The 21,982-nt window shown below is 43.4% G+C and overlaps 1 protein-coding gene across 2 annotated transcripts in view; it reads left to right on the forward strand.

Moving 5' to 3' along the window:
* Positions 1-777: 777 nt before the first annotated feature.
* Positions 778-21,982, forward strand: part of onecut2 (one cut homeobox 2) — a 46,423-nt gene continuing 25,218 nt past the window's right edge. For both annotated transcript variants that reach the window (XM_078088407.1, XM_078088408.1), the window contains exon 1: positions 778-2,309. In XM_078088407.1, the coding sequence (XP_077944533.1) occupies positions 1,100-2,309 (1,210 nt within the window). In that variant the 5' untranslated portion in view covers positions 778-1,099. The remainder of the gene's footprint in view (positions 2,310-21,982) is intronic.

Genomic DNA, 21,982 nt, shown 5'->3' on the forward strand with positions numbered 1-21,982 from the left:
TTGCTTCTTAGCAGCAGAAGAAGAGAAAATGAAACCCAGCATCCCGTCTGAATCCATCTTCACCTCACAAAGACACCGTTTCCTGTTTATTGTTTCTTTTTCTCGGGAATTGTACTGATAACTTCATATAAATAACAACTCCTATAAATAAGGAGCTTAACATACCGCAGGATAACCTTTATACATTTAAATGAGGACACGAACACGTTGGAGCAAATGTCTGCATGAAGTGATAATTTCATAATAAAACATTTTTACAAGCACTTTGATGAGTTGTTATCCACATTTTTTGGTTTCTTAAAACACCTGGACGACATCCACATTGTCATGCGAGATGATCTGAAGCTCCATAACAGCTTCTAAAGGGACCTTGGGGGGAAATTGGATTTCACGACTGCTGCGGCAAAAAAGGTCCTGCAGCAGCTCATCAAATATCATATGAATGTGTATTTGTTTTGCGTGAAATACGACTTTTGCGGGTAAAGATTTTGAACTAAATATTTGATTATACATCCACAATAAACAATGTTATTTCCAGTCAGGTCATTTTATAGGGAACGATGTGCCACACGCTGCACGCACAGAAAAGTTGCATTATTTGCCTGTTAGCGTCATTCAGACTGACCGATTGGCCAGCTGTCCCCCTGCACCACGCCCCCTTGCTGCCTTCAGGGACGACTGGCCCCTCTGATTGGTCAGCTGTCCCGTCAGTCCGCTGGGTCACGCCCCGCCCCCCTCCGGCCCCAGCAGCAGGTTGGGTTGAGCGGTCGGCTGGGGGACCGCGGACAGCTCCCGTCTGGAGAGCAGAGTAACGCAGGAGGAGGAGAGGGCTGGACATGGGGGAGCCGGCGCACAGGCCCGTACGATCCAGATAAAAAAAATAAAAACACCTTTTTTATGTGCATCTACCGAGGACAGTACACAAAGACCCGGAGCTGGAGAGGCCGTGGGAGGACGGGGAAACAACCGAGGAAGTGAAGGAAGAGGGGGAATACGGCCACTGACCCATCCCGGCGCATCAGGGGAGAAGAAGCGAGAGAAAGGAGGAGAAGACGGAGACACAATTCCGCTCGACCCGATGGACTGAGAGGACAGATGAATGAAGACTGCCTACACTAACGCCTATCGATGCCTGGCCAAGGACCTGGACGCGTATGCCATGAACACAGACATGACAATGGACGGGCTTGGCAACCTGCACGGCGGGGTGGCCGTGGGCTCCATGGTACCTGACGTGGAGCTGATGAGCGGCCACAGCCCGCACCACGGCCGCGGGAGCTCCTCGGGGGGACACGGGGCGGCGGCTGCCGCGGCGGCCACCCTGCGGATACACCAGGACCTGGCCGCCGCCGCCGCGTCGTCCCGCTCCGCCATGGTGTCCGGCATGGCCACGATACTGGACGGCGGCGGGGAGTACCGGCCGGAGCTGTCCCTGCCGCTGCACCACGCCATGAGCGTACCCTGCGACGCGTCGTCTCCCGGGATGGGGATGAGCGGCACCTACACCACCCTGACCCCGCTGCAGCCGCTGCCCCCCATCTCCACCGTGTCGGACAAGTTCCACCACCACCACCATCACCACCACCACCAGCGGCTCTCCGGGAACGTGAGCGGGAGCTTCACCCTGATGCGGGACGAGCGGGGGCTGCCGGGGATGAACAACATCTACAGCCCCTACCACAAGGACCACATGTCCGGGATGGGTCAGAGCCTCTCTCCGGTGCTGGGCAACGGCCTGGGCTCCATACACAACACCCAGCAGGGTCTCCACAACTACGGCACCGCAACGCACGGCGGCCACGACAAGATGCTGAACTTCGACGCGCACCACACCGCCTCCATGCTGGCCAGAGGGGACCACCACCAGCACCGTGGCCTCGGTGGCCCGGCGGCCGGGATGATGCAGCACCTGAACGGGATGCATCACCCGGGGCACCCGGCCGTGTCCTCGGCGGGCCACCACCCCCACTCCCACCTTCAGTCTCCGTCCCACGGGCCCGTGTTGGCTTCCACCCGGGAAAGACCGCCCTCCTCCTCGGGGACGCAGGGGGTGAACAGCTCTGGGCAGCTGGAGGAAATCAACACCAAGGAGGTGGCGCAGAGGATCACGGCGGAGCTGAAGAGGTACAGCATCCCCCAGGCCATCTTCGCCCAGAGGGTGCTGTGCCGCTCACAGGGGACCCTGTCGGACCTCCTGAGGAACCCCAAACCCTGGAGTAAACTAAAGTCAGGCCGGGAGACCTTCAGGAGGATGTGGAAGTGGCTGCAGGAGCCCGAGTTCCAGAGGATGTCGGCCCTCAGACTGGCAGGTAAGGACCAGCGACGTGCGTCCGGACAAGAGGGATTTAAATCCCCGCGCATACAAATACATTTAAAACAATTAAAAGATTTACCTACTGGCACTCCCCCCCCCCAAGGAATCGTATTGCTGGCTTTGTTTTGGTGTTTCCTCGCCGCTCCGTCCGCGCACCGATTCAGAAGAAATGTACTTAGAATCCGGTGTGTTGTGATTACTATTATTGATCAATAACAAAACGGATCGATTAGAAATGACAAGGTCGCGGGATTTCCCTCCAACACCCCCACCCCCACCCTGCAGCGACCCAGATTATATGTTCATGTTAAGATGCAAAAGCCAAATATCAATTCAATTATCATATGTCTAAAGTTCATAAAAATCGTCGTTTCAAAATAAAATAGAAAATTGACAAATACAACAATTTCTCCAAAATGCAGGACGACTTATTCAGCATTTAAATCAAACATCACGCTGCCTGGAACACGAGCTGTTCTTTATTCTGGCGGTGCGGGGGTTCTGCTTTCAGCCCGAAGCCTGTTTTGCGCTGTTTGGCTGGGGGGGGGGGGGGGGGGGGGGGGGCGCTCGCAGCGGGTCGGGGGACGTCGGGGGACGTCGGGGGAGGTTTCGTGTTCGATCGCCAGAGACGCTTGAAGCGCTCCGACGGGGCTGTGCGGCATAAACGGGTGTGCAGCATCGGCGGGTCTGGGGCCCCCTCTAGTGAGGGGCCTGGTCCTCTGTGTCGACCCCTTCGCAGTCAGCCTCTATTGTCTGCAGGGGCCACCAGCAGGACAATAAATATATATATATATATATATATATATATAAATAGTATTTTATCTTTTTATTTCCCGTAGTCGTTTGTTTCCTTTCCATAGTTTTTTCATATATAAAAGCATGTTTTTTAAAACTGTATTTGGATATTTGGCTACACTTGTTAATACAAAACAAAGAGAATATTTTAACAAAACAGTGTGTACAGGCGTGACTTATTAAAAAAGGCACCAGATTCAAACTCTTTTTATATGAGTGCTTTAGAAACCCACCTGCAATGTGTTAACCCTTTCCTCTAAAAATCCTCTAAATTTGAATTCATTATAAGCCAAGAAAAATGATTAGGTTTGTGAAATTTATGAAATAAAACTTAAAAATAATAAAATAAAACGGGTTTTAAAAGCAGGAGAAGTTTCCAAACCACGAAGAAACAGGTATCTCCCTTTAGTTTACCCATGAACATAATCAATAACTTGAGAAACATTGTGTATATCATGTTATTTACTCCGTGTCTCAAAGTTCCTTTACGTCTGAATCCATATGCTGTGTGTGGTTAAAGTCCCCAAAAGATGAATTGTAATACCTTTGAGAAGGTGGCCAACGGGGAGCTGCATCAGCATACTTTATAATATCCTTACAGGCAAAACAAGGATGTTGTGATTATTAAATGAAATGTTGTCTTTTCATCCTCCTACGTTTTTGCCACGTGGCAAACTAAATGAAGTAATATGCATAAAATTGTGTCACAAGATACAATTATTTATACCTAAACCAAATAAAGCAAATCAACAACTCTGAACAAACATACGATGCAGACTGAGAGAAATTGTAAAAACCTAAACCCACTTATTTATTAAAGTAATTAAATAAATCATTCTTATGAAGCTTAACACAGAGTGGTTCTTCTAATTTTCATAAACAGTTTATATTCTACGGAGATTGGCCAGTGTTTTAGTTTTAACGTAAATGATGCAGTGAGGAGTTTGACTTTATGGTTTTAGTATCTGAATCAGGTTTTGTCACTAATATGAATCCAGCAGAAACATTCGAACTCCTTCAGTTGTTTTCAACATACTTTTATTTCAACGACTCTCTGGACTGATACTCAGTGAAGTCAATTCAAATAGATTTCCCTTACACTGGAACAAAATATATTTATTCATTTATTATCAAGACTTGTGTGCCATCTTTGGAATAAAAAAAACTATGTAAAAACAATGTAAAAAACAAGAAATAGAAAATAAGAAGAACACATTATAGTGAACAAGTAACCTAGTATGTTTGAAATTGTTATAATTGATTTTATGTATTCTATTTAGCGTTGAATACTAAATGTATTCCTTAATATTTTTATACAAGGTAATTTCAAAAATCCCCCAAATGATTTTTTACACTGGATGATTTCATGGTACTTGTTTGTATTTAGTATCAGTAATTAAAATGACTCAATATATGTGTACTTTATTTAATGTGATGAAAATAAACTATATGAAGATATTTTTATTTATTTTATTATATTATATTCCTAAATTATTCCTAAAACAACACGAAAACAAATCTGACAGGATCTCTATAATAAAATCTCTATCCAACCTGTATTCATACATTATACCTTGAACTGTTTGGTTTTTTACCTTGAATGTACTGTATTCTAAAGTCACACATCTGCCATCGGCCGACTTGGTGCGTGTCACTCGTCATGGCTCCCTCATATTCCAGTGTTTGCTTGTGATTGTGGCTTTATTTATGGTGTGAATGTCACATGGTTTTAAGTGTTTGAACATCAATAGACCTTTATAAAGAATAATTACAGGTAACAGTCTTACCACCCCTCCCCCACACCCATTTTACTTACTCCAACTACTGGAAATCTTGCATTTCAGAGCGGATAGATTCTCCAAAAAGTGAAAACAAATCTAAAATGTTTTTCGAATGATGGTAGATTCGTGAGATTTGGTCAAGCTCCTAACAGCTTTTAAGATTTAAGATATTTACACACGTGGATGGCCTTCTCTGCAGGACTCTGTATGCTTTCATTAAGCGTTCTTTGACTTGATTATGTGTTGATATGAAAAGGACATGAGCGAGGGTGGAGCGGGACCGAAACACCCATGTTGCCTCAGCAGCCTGGTGCTCAAACTGCTGTCTGATGGAGCTGTGCTCATCTGCTTGCTGCTGTGTGATAGTGGTTCTCTCTCCAAAAGGCCCCGCATCTGCCAATCCCACCCAAAGTCATTATTAGTATATTAGTAACTGTGGCATTAGTTGCCGTTTGATACTTGACTTTTGGTTGGTCGATATCATAATAGCACTTTTTTCATCCCTTGCATTGAGGAACATATATTTGTTTCTATATGCTTTTTTTACTACGTACTACAGCTTATTTGTTTAACTTCTTATCTTTTTAATTAAGGGAAGTAGACAACCAGAAAGCCTCCTGATATACATACTGTATCTTAGAAAACTAGTCACCAGTCCAAGAGTCCATGTTGCTGAGGAAAGCCTGACGCTACAACCAAGCAATCAACTGTTTCTTAGCATAACATCTTGGTGTGGAAGGAGAGGAAGTAGCTTTTTTAAGCTACAAAGATGAACTCCTACAAATATAATATAATAATAATACAATAGAAATGTAAAAATGAGACTTTGCATGCTTCTCAACAGCACAGTTTCTGGAAGTAATGTTCTGAATTTATGCAGCAGATTGCATGACCTTTGCTGTGGGACGTGTGGGATAACAGGCGAGAAAGTCCACTTACAGTGGGTGGAAATCTTGGGGGATGGGCAAGCAGGACTTTCACCCACTACACCGGTGTTCGTGTAACATGTGAACCCAAAAGTCAACGCTGACTTCTCGCTTGCTACGCATCGTTGTTTGCTTGTTACCTAAAGTTAAGTCAGAAATGCTGAGCAGTTATTGTTCATTTACCCAAGTTCCTTTGTTACTGCTGTCACGTTGTCTTGTTAAGTTACAGTTCAAACACAGACAGCCGTCTTTTGATAACCTTTTCCAAGTACTTTTTGTTACCTTAACCTACGCAGTTGTGTTACAAACATTAAACACATTGCATTGTGTGTTTCTGCAAGTGGGATACGAGGCTGTGCTTTGACCACCACATTTTTCATTAGTAGCGGGCTGTAGTAGTGGCTGGTCGTTTTAAATTCAGGAATTTTAAATCAGTTGACTTGTGGAGTTTGTATCAATTTTGTTTGTTTGAATTCATTGGTGACCCTTTTTTTTCTTATTTTAGGGTGTATAGTAGGGTGTATGTTGGGGTGCATGGAAGCGTGTATATTAGGGTGTATGGTAGAGTGTATGATAGGGTGTATGTAAGCGTGTATGGTAGGGTGTAGGGTAGGGTGTATGGAAGCGTGTATGGTAGGGTGTATGATAGGGTGTATGGAAGCGTGTATGGTAGGGTTTATTCTAGGGTGTATGATAGGGTGTATGGTAGGGTGTATGGTAAGGTGTTTGGTAGCGTGTATGGTAGGGTGCATGGTAGGGTGTATGGTAAGGTGTTTGGTAGGGTGTATGATAGGGTGCATGGTAGGGTGTATGGTAAGGTGTTTGGTAGGGTGTATGGAAGCGTGTATGGTGGGGTGTATGATAGGATGTATGGAAGCGCGTATGGTAGGGTGTATGGAAGTGTGTATGGTAGGGTGTATGGTAGAGTGTATGGAAGCATGTATGGTAGGGTGTATGGTAGCGTGTATGGTAGGGTGTATGGTAGGGTGTATGGAAGCATGTATGGTAGGGTGTATGGTAGCGTGTATGGTAGGGTGTAGGGTAGGGTGTATGGAAGCGTGTATGGTAGGGTGTATGATAGGGTGTATGGAAGCGTGTATGGTAGGGTGTATGGAAGCGTGTATGGTAGGGTTTATTCTAGGGTGTATGATAGGGTGTATGGTAGGGTGTATGGTAAGGTGTTTGGTAGGCTGTATGGTAGGGTGCATGGTAGGGTGTATGGTAAGGTGTTTGGTAGGGTGTATGATAGGGTGCATGGTAGGGTGTATGGTAAGGTGTTTGGTAGGGTGTATGGAAGCGTGTATGGTGGGGTGTATGATAGGATGTATGGAAGCGCGTATGGTAGGGTGTATGGAAGTGTGTATGGTAGGGTGTATGGTAGAGTGTATGGAAGCATGTATGGTAGGGTGTATGGTAGCGTGTATGGTAGGGTGTATGGTAGGGTGTTTGGAAGCATGTATGGTAGGGTGTATGGTAGCGTGTATGGTAGGGTGTATGGTAGGGTGTATGGAAGCGTGTATGGTAGGGTGTATGGTAGCGTGTATGGTAAGGTGTATGATAGGGTGTATGGAAGCATGTATGGTAGGGTGTATGGTAGCGTGTATGGTAGGGTGTATGGTAGGGTGTATGGTAAGGTGTATGATAGGATGTATGGAAGCGCGTATGGTAGGGTGTATGGAAGTGTGTATGGTAGGGTGTATGGTAGAGTGTATGGAAGCATGTATGGTAGGGTGTATGGTAGCGTGTATGGTAGGGTGTATGGTAGGGTGTATGGAAGCGTGTATGGTAGGGTGTATGGAAGCACGTATGATAGGGTGTATGGTAGGGTGTATGATAGGGTGTATGATAGGGTGTATGGTAGGGTGTATGGTAGCATGTATGGTAGGGTGTATGGTAGGGTGTATGGAAGCGTGTATGGTAGGGTGTATGGAAGCGCGTATGATAGGGTGTGTGGTAGGGTGTATGATAGGGTGTATGATAGGGTGTATGGTAGGGTGTATGGTAGGGTGTATGATAGGGTGTATGATAGGGTGTATGATAGGGTGTATGGTAGGGTGTATGATAGGGTGTATGGAAGCGTGTATGGTAGGGTGTATGGTAGCATGTATGGTAGGGTGTATGGTAGGGTGTATGGAAGCGTGTATGGTAGGGTGTATGGTAGGGTGTATGGTAGGGTGTATGGAAGCGTGTATGGTAGGGTGTATGATAGGGTGTATGATAGGATGTATGGAAGCGCGTATGATAGGGTGTATGGTAGGGTGTATGATAAGGTGTATGGTAGGGTGTATGATAAGGTGTATGGTAGGGTGTATGATAGGGTGTATGATAGGATGTATGGAAGCGCGTATGGTAGGATGTATGATAGGGTGTATGATAGGGTGTATGGTAGGGTGTATGATAGGGTGCATGGAAGCGTGTATGGTAGGGTGTATGGTAAGGTGTATGATAGGGTGTATGGATGCGTATGGTAGGGTTAATGATAGTCATGACAATACACACCTTTTTAAAGACATTACTTTTTTCTGTTTTCATCACTCTTCTTTTCTTTAAATTGACTGTATGAACAGACGCAGCCTCAAATCCTTGATCAACAATGCTACAAGCAACCAATAGAGCTGAGGTCAAAGGTCAGAACAGCAAGACTCAGACAATAGATGAGGCAAATACTCCTGTGACCCGGACACAGGCAGAGAGGAGAAGGTGGAGCAGCATCTAGGGCTGTGAAAGAAATGAGGCAGTTGGGAGAAAGGGTTATGAATGTTGAATCTCTGGCTGTTACCTTATCCACATTCATCTTCTGTACAGTTCAACAATGACAAATATTAATGATTAACCTTCCTTTTTTGGTTCTGTTTCAATTTACCTCCTCTCTCTACTCGTACCCCTTAATATATTTATCTTCCATCCCTAAATGGATCGTTGATGCAGTCCTATTTAGAGCTGAGACAATTATGGGATTAATTGATTGAAACTATTGTTTAGTACATTATAGTAAGTTGAATGATTTTAGTTTGAGAATTTGGTGAAACAAAAAAGACATTTGATTGAGCTTTAGTCTGATGGGCAGCATGTATCATTTTTTATCATTTTGTTGACCAAATCGTCGTCAAATCATGAATGAAAATAATCAGTAGTTGCAGGCATACATTCCTCTAACTCTCACTCATTCATTTCTGCAGTCGGAATAGTAATGTAATTACAATAAGATTTATTATTATAGCACTTTTTAATTTAGGGTTGCACCTCTCCAACTGATTCAATCCTGAGATCAATACCAATACCTTTGACTTTCTAATTAAAAGGCTTATGCTTGTCTGGAAGTGAGTGGGATCATTATTTAATGCGTGAGGACATCAGGCTTGACTTAAACTATTATCACCCTGTAAAACAAAATGCAAAAAATAATAATATATCAATTAATAAATTGACCGGTAACCGGTAAAAACGCCAATTCAAATTCATGGTTTGATGTGTATTTAAAATCTTCCTCAATAGCTTATCCATCTTCATTGGTAAAAGTATTACCTTCCTTTTGATTGAAGACAGCCACATTTCCAGCAACTGAAGACTGGAGACAGAGTATAAGGAAGTGCAGGAATCAGGGACAGAAATAGAAGCCGCATGGTGTCGTCTGCCCAAAAGCGAAAGAGAAGTTACTTGTGATAACCTGGAGTGAGCTGGGATTTCACTATGAGGACGATAGTCACGTCATTTTAATAAAAAGATACGGCCAAACCAACAGCACAATAAATGTAACTCGTGGCTTCACTTTGAAGTCCACTGGTCTGCTGGCAGCACACCTCGAGGTGAATAAGATATTCTGTTGTTTACTACGGACTGATCTTGTCCTGTGTTTCTTTTTGTTTTCGCCTTCTGTTGGTAGTTGGATTTAGTGGGGTTTTTCTGTCAAATTTTAAATTGAAATTTGCTTCATTTACATGATCGCAAATACGCTGTACGGCCAAATGTAAATGAACGCAACTGTCTATTTATTTTTGTGTACCTATTTTGGGGATTCACTTGATTATTTGGGCCGAACAGGTTTAGAAAGAAACCAACAAATGAACTCCTACAAACCGCTGCTACAGCTTCTGTGTCCACTTAAATTGTCGCTGGTGGGACGAAGCCGTTGGCCACTGCTGATTGGAAGGACCAAGCGAAACAACCCCTGCAGCGAGGTTCCAGGCTGATTAATGACACCTTCAGCTCTAGCACATATTGGTGTAATGTTTGGGGGGGTTTGGACGTATGCACTGCTGAGCGCTCCCTCTCAACACCTCTACGGTTTTACCGTTCAAAAATAATCGATAATAATAATAATAAGTAAGCCCTAATTGTCTTTTTGTCAGATACACAGGTAAATAATGTTTTGTGTCCACGTATTTTTAGTCATGTCTTCCAAGTAGGTTTTTTAGCCTACCAGGATTACAATACAAATGTGAGAATTACAGATTTTGAAAAAAAGTTGTCTGCAAATGACCAAACAGCATTCTATGTGAAAAGAAAAACAAATTAAACCGTCTAAATGTCCCTCTGGAGCAGTTCCCCTGCCTCCTTCACCTCTCCCTCATCAATTTGAATCTTTTTCTTTCTCCTGCCATCTCTCTCCTCCCTTGGTCCTGTCTCTCTCTCTTTTGGGGGAAGGTATTATGTGATCGTCGGGGGAATTGAACACAAGAGCAGAGGCAGCAGCGGCCCGATGAATTATTGATGGGAATCTCGGCGTGACCCGCCTCAGTCTGCTCACTTCACTTCTTCTTCACCTCACAGCCGGGTTAACCAGGCAAAATGGAGGGAGAGAGAGAGAGAGAGAGAGAAAGGAAGTGTGCATTGTTTGGTTGGAGGATGCTGCCTGCCGGTGACCAGGTGAATTATGGATGAAAAGACATCGATGCGCAAGTCAGTGTTAGAATAGATCAGCTCATATAAGAGCTGGAGTACACATAGGATCCACGGTCAGTACAGAGGGGGAAACGGGGAAGCGCACTAATGGTTTGCTTGGTGATTTAGGATCATCCATTGCACGTATTCCATCACTAGGTCAACAGAATCATGTTATACCTGCTCGTCTCATAAACATGAGGATCCCATACAACCAAGCTTCATTGTCAATTTAGGGGGAATCTTTTCTTTTCTGTTTTGGGTTTATTGTTTTAAATGAGTCTGCAGATGTAGTTTTGCCACTTGAACTTAACCAAGTACATTTGTAACTGTAACATAAAATAATTGTTTTGTTACCTTAACGTAATCAGATAGTCTTGTTACCCTAACCTAACCAAATAGATTTCTTCCTACAGTATTTTTGCAGCATTTTTTTGTTTCTATTTGTTTCAATTTACATTGTTCTGACTGATTAGAACTGCAACTGTAATCAGAGCGGGTTGGTGATGCTCACCACACCTCTGCTCCCAGTGTCGCTTTTCAACACTCACGCTGTTCTCATCTACATTAAATCAAAATGCTTGCAGACTGTTTTTCAATAACTGCTAAGTTGCTGTTAATGTAAATCCGACAAAAAGCCAACCAGAATGGGATCATGGTCTTTGAGTTGCTGGAAGGCTTTTCATGGCAATGGAGGAACATGTTTTTAACAGTGGAGTCAACAGCAGGAAACAATATATAGGGATTTGAATACACACACAATAGTAAATGATGCTCAGCGTTGGAAAAATATTGCTAGACATATTCTACCGGTATAACGTATTTAATGTTGCCGAGCAGCAGAGAAGAGTCCACTTAGGGGTCAAATTGTGCTGAAAATCGGAATGACTTTGCCTAAATATTTTCCATTTTACGCATCCTACTTCAGGCAGACTCTCTGCATTATTTATGAGCCAGACCCTGTTTCATGACACAGATTACCAGCAGTTACTGCTCGTGTGTGTGTGTGTGTCTCAGACTGTGGGAATACAGGTTGTGTCTGTTTTCAGGGTTTTAGTTGTGGCCTCCTGCATATTCACAGGCTGCTATTGATCCGTAATAATGGATTCGAGGCTGCTGGGAGGAGACTTTTGATGTTTGTTTGTGTGTCAGCGTGAGAAGATCTGACAGGCCAGGTTATTTCTGTCCTTTCCATGCAGGAGGCTGCCAACTGAGACAAGTGTGTTTACAAGTGTTCGGGGGTATGTGGGGAAAAAAGTATTTACAAACTTTTGTCTCAAGTAACGTCACAGCCATCAGTTGCAGTTGAAAAAGTTTAAAAATGAAATAAATATAGGGGTGTGGAGTTAGAAAGAAGGAATTTGACCAGATAAGACCCGACACATATCCTGTTGTATCGTTTGGGTGTTGGCACTCTTGTCAACATAAAAGTCTCCACCACATTAACATCTGATCTGTAAATTGATATTTTATCTGAATTAGAAAAAAACCTGCATGCATGTGAGACTAGATGCAATCAGAATTGCGTATTTATTCATATATATGAATATATTTATACATGTATTCATCAGAATGTCAGGTGTAAATCTGTTCCCCACTGGTGGGCCTCAGACCGCCTTCAATTCAACTGTTTTATAAAACCAAAATAACTTTTTTTTTGGTACTTAAATGTGCTCCAGAAGTCACATGATTGAAGGACATTAGACTCCTGTTCGTAATCTAAAGGACCAGTTACGTTTGAATACAACATCCACAGGCAGACACGATCCGTTTTTTTTCAATCTGGCGTTCCTTTGAATGCAGCGACACAAAACGGAACTCAGCAGCTGATGAAAAACAACAGTTGAGCCCAAACAGCAGCATCGCTCTGAGAGACTGTGAAGGGAGATCCACCACATGCAACATGAAGGTAGCTGAGCCGGCACTAATGCTAGCAAGCTTCTCTCCTGCTCAGATTGCCTTTTTTTACAGTGCAACAGTTAGCATGGTTAGCAAGTCTCATTAAAAGTCTGCGTCAGTCACATGGCCCTTTCATTGCTACTTGTAGTAGTAGAAGAAGCTGTTTGTTGCACATTCACATTCAAAGTTCAAAATCTGATTAGTATCTGTAGATGCAAAGGCCTGAGATCAATGTTGTTTGATAACGTGTACATGTAGAGAGACCAGGTGAATACAGTCGGATGTCGTTGGATAACGTGTACATGTACAGAGACCAGGTAAATACAGTCGGATGTCGTTGGATAACGTGTACATGTACAGAGACCAGGTGAATACAGTCGGATGTCGTTGGATAACGTGTACATGTACAGAGACCAGGTGAATACAGTCGGATGTCGTTGGATAACGTGTACATGTACAGAGACCAGGTGAATACAGTCGGATGTCGTTGGATAACGTGTACATGTACAGAGACCAGGTGAATACAGTCGGATGTCGTTGGATAACGTGTACATGTACAGAGACCAGGTGAATACAGTCGGATGTTGTTGGATAACATGTACATGTACAGAGACCAAGTGAATACAGTCGGATGTAGTGGGATAACGTGTACATGTACAGAGACCAGGTGAATACAGTCGGATGTCGTTGGATAACGTGTACATGTACAGAGACCAGGTGAATACAGTCGGATGTCGTTGGATAACGTGTACATGTACAGAGACCAGGTGAATACAGTCGGATGTCGTTGGATAACGTGTACATGTACAGAGACCAGGTGAATACAGTCGGATGTCGTTGGATAACGTGTACATGTACAGAGACCAGGTGAATACAGTCGGATGTCGCTGGATAACGTGTACATGTACAGAGACCAGGTGAATACAGTCGGATGTCGCTGGATAACGTGTACATGTACAGAGACCAGGTAAATACAGTCGGATGTCGTTTGATAACGTGTACATGTACAGAGGCCAGGTGAATACAGTCGGATGTTGTTGGATAACATGTACATGTACAGAGACCAAGTGAATACAGTCGGATGTAGTGGGATAACGTGTACATGTACAGAGACCAGGTGAATACAGTCGGATGTCGCTGGATAACGTGTACATGTACAGCGACCAGGTGAATACAGTCGGATGTCGTAGGATAACGTGTATAGTCGGATGTCGTTGGATAACGTGTACATGTACAGAGACCAGGTGAATACAGTCAGATGTCGTGGGATAACGTGTACATGTACAGAGACCAGGTGAATACAGTCGGATGTAGTGGGATAACGTGTACATGTACAGAGACCAGGTGAATACAATCGGATGTCGTTGGATAACGTGTACAGTCGGATGTCGTTCGATAACATGTACAGCGACCAGGTGAATTACGTCGGATGTCTTTGGATAGCATGTACATGTACAGAGACCAGGTGAATACAGTCGGATGTTGTTGGATAACGTGTACAGAGACCAGGTAAATACAGTCGGATGTCGTTGGATAACGTGTACATGTACAGAGACCAGGTGAATACAGTTGGATGTCGTGGGATAACGTGTACATGTACAGAGACCAGGAAAATACGGTCGGATGTTGTTGAGTAACGTGTACAGTCGGATGTCGTTGGATAACGTGTACATGTACAGAGACCAGGTGAATACAGTCGGATGTCGTTGGATAACATGTACATGTACAGAGACCAGGTTAAAACAGTCTGATGTCGTTGGATAACGTGTACATGTACAGAGACCAGGTGAATACAGTCGGATGTCGTTGGATAACATGTACATATACAGAGACCAGGTTAATACAGTCGGATGTCGTTGGATAACATTTACAGTCGGATGTCGCTGGATAACGTGTACATGTACAGAGACCAGGTAAATACAGTCGGATGTCGTTTGATAACGTGTACATGTACAGAGGCCAGGTGAATACAGTCGGATGTTGTTGGATAACATGTACATGTACAGAGACCAAGTGAATACAGTCGGATGTAGTGGGATAACGTGTACATGTACAGAGACCAGGTGAATACAGTCGGATGTCGCTGGATAACGTGTACATGTACAGCGACCAGGTGAATACAGTCGGATGTCGTAGGATAACGTGTATAGTCGGATGTCGTTGGATAACGTGTACATGTACAGAGACCAGGTGAATACAGTCAGATGTCGTGGGATAACGTGTACATGTACAGAGACCAGGTGAATACAGTCGGATGTAGTGGGATAACGTGTACATGTACAGAGACCAGGTGAATACAATCGGATGTCGTTGGATAACGTGTACAGTCGGATGTCGTTCGATAACATGTACAGCGACCAGGTGAATTACGTCGGATGTCTTTGGATAGCATGTACATGTACAGAGACCAGGTGAATACAGTCGGATGTCGTTGGATAACGTGTACAGAGACCAGGTAAATACAGTCGGATGTCGTTGGATAACGTGTACATGTACAGAGACCAGGTGAATACAGTTGGATGTCGTGGGATAACGTGTACATGTACAGAGACCAGGAAAATACGGTCGGATGTTGCTGAGTAACGTGTACAGTCGGATGTCGTTGGATAACGTGTACATGTACAGAGACCAGGTGAATACAGTCGGATGTCGTTGGATAACATGTACATGTACAGAGACCAGGTTAAAACAGTCTGATGTCGTTGGATAACGTGTACATGTACAGAGACCAGGTGAATACAGTCGGATGTCGTTGGATAACATGTACATATACAGAGACCAGGTTAATACAGTCGGATGTCGTTGGATAACATTTACAGTCGGATGTCGTTGGATAACGTGTACATGTACAGAGACCAGGTGAATACAGTCGGATGTTGTTGGATAACTTGTACTTGTCCAGAGACCAGGTGAATACAGTCGGATGTCGTTGGATAACCCGTACATGTACAGAGACCAGGTGAATACAGTCGGACGTCGTTGGATAACGTGTACATGTACAGAGACCAGGTGAATACAGTCAGATGTCGTGGGATAACGTGTACATGTACAGAGACCAGGTGAATACAGTCGGATGTCGTTGGATAACGTGTACATGTACAGAGACCAGGTGAATACAGTCGGATGTCGTTGGATAACGTGTACATGTACAGAGACCAGGTGAATGCAGTCGGATGTCGTTGGATAACGTGTACATGTACAGAGACCAGGTGAATGCAGTTGGATGTCGTTGGATAACGTGTACAGTCGGATGTCGTTGGATAGTGATTTTTTTGTTAAGTCTGTCTACACCGACTACGGCTCCCAGTGGCGCTGGAGCGGTGGAGGGGTTGCCGGGGCGAACTAAGAGTCTCGGGGTTCAGAGGAGAGAATGGTCCCGTCTGCGCTTTATTACGCTGGTCAAATCAAACGTGACACCTGGACTCTGAGCTGTTCAGGGAGGGCTCACCGAGAATACACAGCGCACAACATGTCAGAGCTGCACACAAACAAACAAAGTGCAGGCGTAGGGGAGTCCACGGAGGACTTTTTTGGATCATTTACCCACTGCCTTTTGAAAGCAGTGTTTTAGACCTCTATTTCCCAAAAGAAGTACTATTATCTATCACCACTCTTGTTTCGTGGGCTAGAAGATAACACATTTTTTTACTCTTGCTCTCCTTCCACCCAGAGCCATAATCAACAGCTCAAGAGGCTTTTTTCTAATCTTAATTCATATATTTATTTTACCTTATTGACATTACATTGGGAAATGGATATCAATACGCCCTAATTGGGCTGAGATAATGACATTTAAAGTATTGTTAATAATGACCAGAGCACTGTAAATCAAATACATACTGTATATGCATTAAAAGTAACTTCTGTCATATCGTAAAGCAAATGTCATGTCTTATGTTTACTTTACAAAGAGTTCAATTCAACATTCAACATTCAATTCAATTCAATTCATTTTATTTTATTTTGTACAGCCCCGAATCGCAAATTACAAATTTGCCTCAGAGGGCTTTACAGTCTGTACACATCCAACATCCTCTGTCCCGAAACCCTCCATCGGCACAGGAAAAACTCCCCAAATGAAAAAACCCTTCCAAGAGGGAAAAAAGGGAAGAAACCTCAGTGAGAACGTCAGAGGAGGATCCGTCTCCTGATGGACAGACTACAATGACGTCATGTGTACAGAATGAACAATGTATAATACATGAGACTATATGACAGAAATGATTCAAGTAACTGAGTAGTAAACCAGACGCACAGCAGGACCACTGCAGGGACCACCACCATCACATAGAACCACCATCAGATAGAACCACCGTCAGATAGAACCACCATCACATAGAACCACCATCACATAGAACCACCATCAGATAGAACCACCATCAGATAGAACCACCATCACATAGAACCACCACCACATAGAACCACCATCACATAGAACCACCATCAGATAGAACCACCATCACATAGAACCACCATCACATAGAACCACCATCAGATAGAACCACCATCAGATAGAACCACCATCACATAGAACCACCATCACATAGGACCACCATCAGATAGAACCACCACCACATAGAACCACCATCACATAGAACCACCATCAGAGAGAACCACCATCACATAGAACCACCATCACATAGGACCACCATCACATAGAACCACCATCACATAGGACCACCATCAGATAGAACCACCATCACATAGAACCACCATCACATAGGACCACCATCAGATAGAAACACCATCAGAGAGAACCACCATCACATAGAACCACCATCAGATAGAACCACCGTCACATAGAACCACCATCAGAGAGAACCACCATCAGATAGAACCACCATCACATAGAACCACCATCCACAGAAGCTCCTTTGAATGATCCAACTGAACATCACTCTCTAACCACATTTGTTCTTGTCTGGGTTTTTTCTTCCTCTGTTTGGATTCTCTCTCTCGTTCTATCGGTGCTCTGTGGTTTTCCTTCCCCTCTCTCTCGGGTTCATTAGTATTGGTGTCGCAGCGCTGCTGAAATAACTGTCCGGAGGCGTAATGAATGACGACAGGCGGGACGGAGCCGTCACGGCATCGCTGCAAAAGACTAACAGTGTTTTTAAAAGGAAAGGACAATAAACACCAGCTTCTATTTGACCTTTACCCCAAATCCTGAATAAATAACTATAATTCAACTATTCAGTTATATTGTAGAAATTATTATTATTATTATCAATTAAAAAAACTATAACATATTTTAATGATTTGAATCCCTCTGTAACCAAAATAACAAAAACAAATAAAAAGTGAAATACTATTAATGTTTAATAAATTAGATTAATGAAAAATAATGCAAAATGATGTAAGTAATAAATAATAGTAATTTAATTAATCTTTAATTGATTAATAATGATAATAGTTAATAGCTAATATAAAGAGTAATTTAAACAATTATATCTTTGAAGATGAAAATAAAGTTGAATATTTAATATCTAAGTATATTTGTGTTTTTTATTACGTTTATTTTTATTAAAAGAAAAAAACATTTCACAATAATATTAATAAAGAATACCATTCAACACCAATTAAATGTTTCTCACTTTGATTGATCTGCATGCTGCTGTGGCCGACACTCTATGTAAATGTGCTGATGTGTATCTATAGCCGATCAATACTCTGATGGTCAGATACAGACACACAAACAAGGAAGTAGACGCACATTCTGTTTGTTGTCCTCTCCTCCTGTTGTTGTTTTCTGTTATTTCGGTTTCTCTCTGTAAGTCAGTGTGTTTGTTTCTGAAATGCGTGTGTGTGTGTGTGTGTGTATGTGTGTGTGAAAAAAGCCGTTTTGGGCTCCGCTGTGCATGCGGACTCCTGATGTGGATCGATGGCTGTAATCCCGAGCAGATTAAAAGAGCATTAATACTGGCAACGATAACGTAAACGGTGCGGACCCAGATCTCCATTGATCGGCAGGAACCTGATCCAGACCAGTTCCTGGAAGAGATGGAGGGCGGGTTCGGGAGGGGGGGGGGGTTGAGTAGGCGAGAGAGAGCTGACATTAGACAACAGACAGAGAGGCGAACTGTATCTGAATGGCTCATGATCATAACTTCTGAACTTAAACGTGCAATGTCATATGCTAAATACATAACAGTGCTCATAATATATCATCTGTAACATGATCAGCACATGGCATCTCATGGTTTTGTCCGTTTGGACTGTTTCTTTTAATGTTGGTTCTGTTCGGTGCACTTTGGGCCTTCACGCTACCAGTCAGGCCTAAGGATGCACGGCTGTACGGGTTGTGCGGCATGGAGGCAAACAAGCAACGTAAGCATTTGGACTGGAAGCCGCTGGATACTGTGAATTTGAATTGAGACTGAGACATTGAACTCAAAGCATTTACATTTTTAATTGAAATGGTATTATTTGATCCATGCAATGCTCGTGCATGTAAATAGCATAACTTTCACGTACGTCGGGGTTATGCGTCTGCACACACTCCGCTAAAGCTCTGCCTCCCCCACTACGCTGCAGCGGCTCCTATGCGCTCTACAGGCGCGTTCCTGGTTTCAAAACTCCGCCAATCACTCCTAATAGCTCGTCGAAGCTTCCCAGCATCATCAACTTCATTCAAAACGAGAAGAAAATGCGTATTCTGACCAGCTGTACGCTCCCATTATTTATGGACATGGCTAAAATCCGGTCATCATAGTCGACAAGCCGAAGCTGTATTGGGGCGCTCGCTCCTTTTGCGCGACGCACGCTCCCGATCTTTAATCTAGAATCGTTTGCTCTTCCTTGGGTTCCCGGATGTTGCGGTTGAATTTTTTGCAGTTGAATTTTTTGCAGTTGAATTTTTTGCAGTTGAATATTTTAACATTGAAAAACATTCAGATACATGATGTCAATGCATAAATATTCGGTGCTAGAAATTCAATCACCTTTTTCTTTCAAAATCTGATGACACAGATTTACTTCCATACGTGTGATGTGTGTGAGACGGATGCGTTTGAAGGGAATACTCTATTTGATCTTGCCACCTAACCGGATTCATTAAGAGTTATTGGATTATGTTTCATATTGGATGGATGGCATCCAATTGTAGATATTGCAGCCTTTGTTGTTGACAGCTTTGGTCGGACGGTGGCCAGAAACATATTAGAGAAAAGGCTGAAGATATGAATAAATAATATATACTATGAACTATAAAGAAAAGAAATAAGCCAACAGAGAAACAACAACTAAACAGTGCGACTCGGTATGAGGACACGGGGAGGAAAACAATCCATCTTTGAGCTGCTTTGCTTTTCTCAGAGCCGGATCCCAGTTCAAGTGTCGTTAGCCGCTAATCGTTTGAGACAAACACGGCGGCCAGCGGCTTGCCAGGATGTTTGTTCATTGCTTGCCCACCTTCTTTTGATCAATTAGTGATTACAATACAATCCATTGATCTGAGAATATTCTATCTTTACCTGTGTTTGTTCTCTGGTGCTTTGTGCTGAGAGACTGCAGGCTGCTAAAAAACAGCACTGATAAGAAAAGCTACTGAGAGGCCAGTTAACTCATCACCTATTAATGTGTGTGTGTGTGTGTGTGTGTGTGTGTGTGTGTGTGTGTGTGTGTGTGTTCGATGTCCAAAAAGAGATTCCTTCTGACTTATCCTCAGAGTCAACATAAAGCAGGTTAAAGGTTAGTAAATGTTTGAAACTTGGTCTTTAGAGAGTATTCAGTCACTGTAGACATCCAACTTTTTCATTCATGAAAAGAATTTCATTCTCATATCACAATTGTTGCTGAGATTGGACTTTTTATTTCTTTTAGAAGCAATCCGATGTTCCTCCCAAGTAGAGTTTTGCAATGCATCTCGAATTTTGTCTGTTTGTGGATGCAGAAACGAGCAGTGAACACAACATTAGCATCCTCTCCTTCTACATATATAAATACATTTTAGTTTGAATTTGAAACAGCAGAATTTGATGTTTTACCCCCTTAGATTTGTACTCTTTGTCTCTGGACAGCGTGAAACGTGGCCAACACTCACATAAAGAACTTAAACATTTCCAATTGAAACAAATTCCCTTTTCTTGTCATTTATGGCAAAGATGGGCAATTGTTTTCGCTTCGTAAATCCTACAGGCAGAGACATCAATGCGTAACAGGGAGTTTACTGCAGCTTCTAACCAGACTACGCAGTTGTTTGCACCACTTTGTATTTAGCAAAACCCGTGGACTAAAAAATGTGCTAATCAATAGAAATGTTATCACTGCATCCGTTGCCTTTTTGAGCACGTTAGCAAACAGTTGCATTCCAGCAGAGACGGAGCTTTGTGTCGTCCACATATCGACTGTCTTTTGGCTCTTTTGTGGTTTCCTCGGGGAAATCTGTTTGTCTCCAGCTGCTACAGGCTGAGTTCCCCTGCTAGTTTCTAAACGTCTCGGTCGGCAGGTTGGTGCAGAGAACATTGGTTTATAGTTCTTTTAGCTATTGTTTGCTCAGCATGGTGCTGATGAGAAATCATCAATAATAATAATCAGCAATGTGTTTTATCTGTGTGCACGTGTGAAGTCTTACAAGTGATTTCTTTGATACATCTGAGGCTCTAAAGGGAAGGAAAGACTGATCCTGTGACACAAACTGTCCCTTCATTTGCTTTCTCTGCGTTGTGCCATCTGCCCCTTTGGGCCCCTGAAGCCTCAAGGTGAAAGGAAAGCCAGGTTGAGATCAAGCCAAGCCAGACGGTGCGGCTCCAAGGCTCGGCCAAGGCCTTCTCCCAGCCACTTCATACACTAATTCTATTGACATCATCCAAAGGGGAGACAGAATTAATCATTCATCGATTAACAAACCAGTTAAGAGCAAGAACCCATCTTTGGAACTCACACAACACGTGTTTAGCCAACTTACAAATTGCTGTGAGCAGATTCAAAACTAAAGAAAATTAGAGCTAAATGAGACAAAATAAAAATATGAGAGGAAGTGTAGGGAGAAAGAGAGCGAGAGAGAGAGAGCGAGAGAGAGACAGGTGGATGACATCTAACTCCTCTGAGGCCATTTCCTCATCAACTCAATGACGTCACTGGGCCACCGCGGGATGGGATTGGTCAAGCCGTTTTTTCTGGTAAACAACTGGAGATACATTACGGTGTGTGTGTGTGTGTGCGTGTGTGTGTGTGTGTGTGTGTGTGTGTGTGTGTGTGCGTGTGTGTGTGCGTGTGTGTGTGTGTAGGCGGTCAGCGAGACCTTTGTCCGGTGATGTCACCACAGACTGTGTGGACATTCCGATTATACGCTGATAAACCATCTCTCTGGACACACACACACACACACACACTGTTGCCCCCCCTTTGTTCCTCAGAACAATCCGTCACAGGAGCAGGTCTGTGTG

The sequence above is a fragment of the Gasterosteus aculeatus genome, chromosome 14 (assembly GCF_964276395.1).
Source record: "Gasterosteus aculeatus chromosome 14, fGasAcu3.hap1.1, whole genome shotgun sequence".
In the NCBI taxonomy this organism is placed as follows: Eukaryota; Metazoa; Chordata; class Actinopteri; order Perciformes; family Gasterosteidae; genus Gasterosteus; species Gasterosteus aculeatus.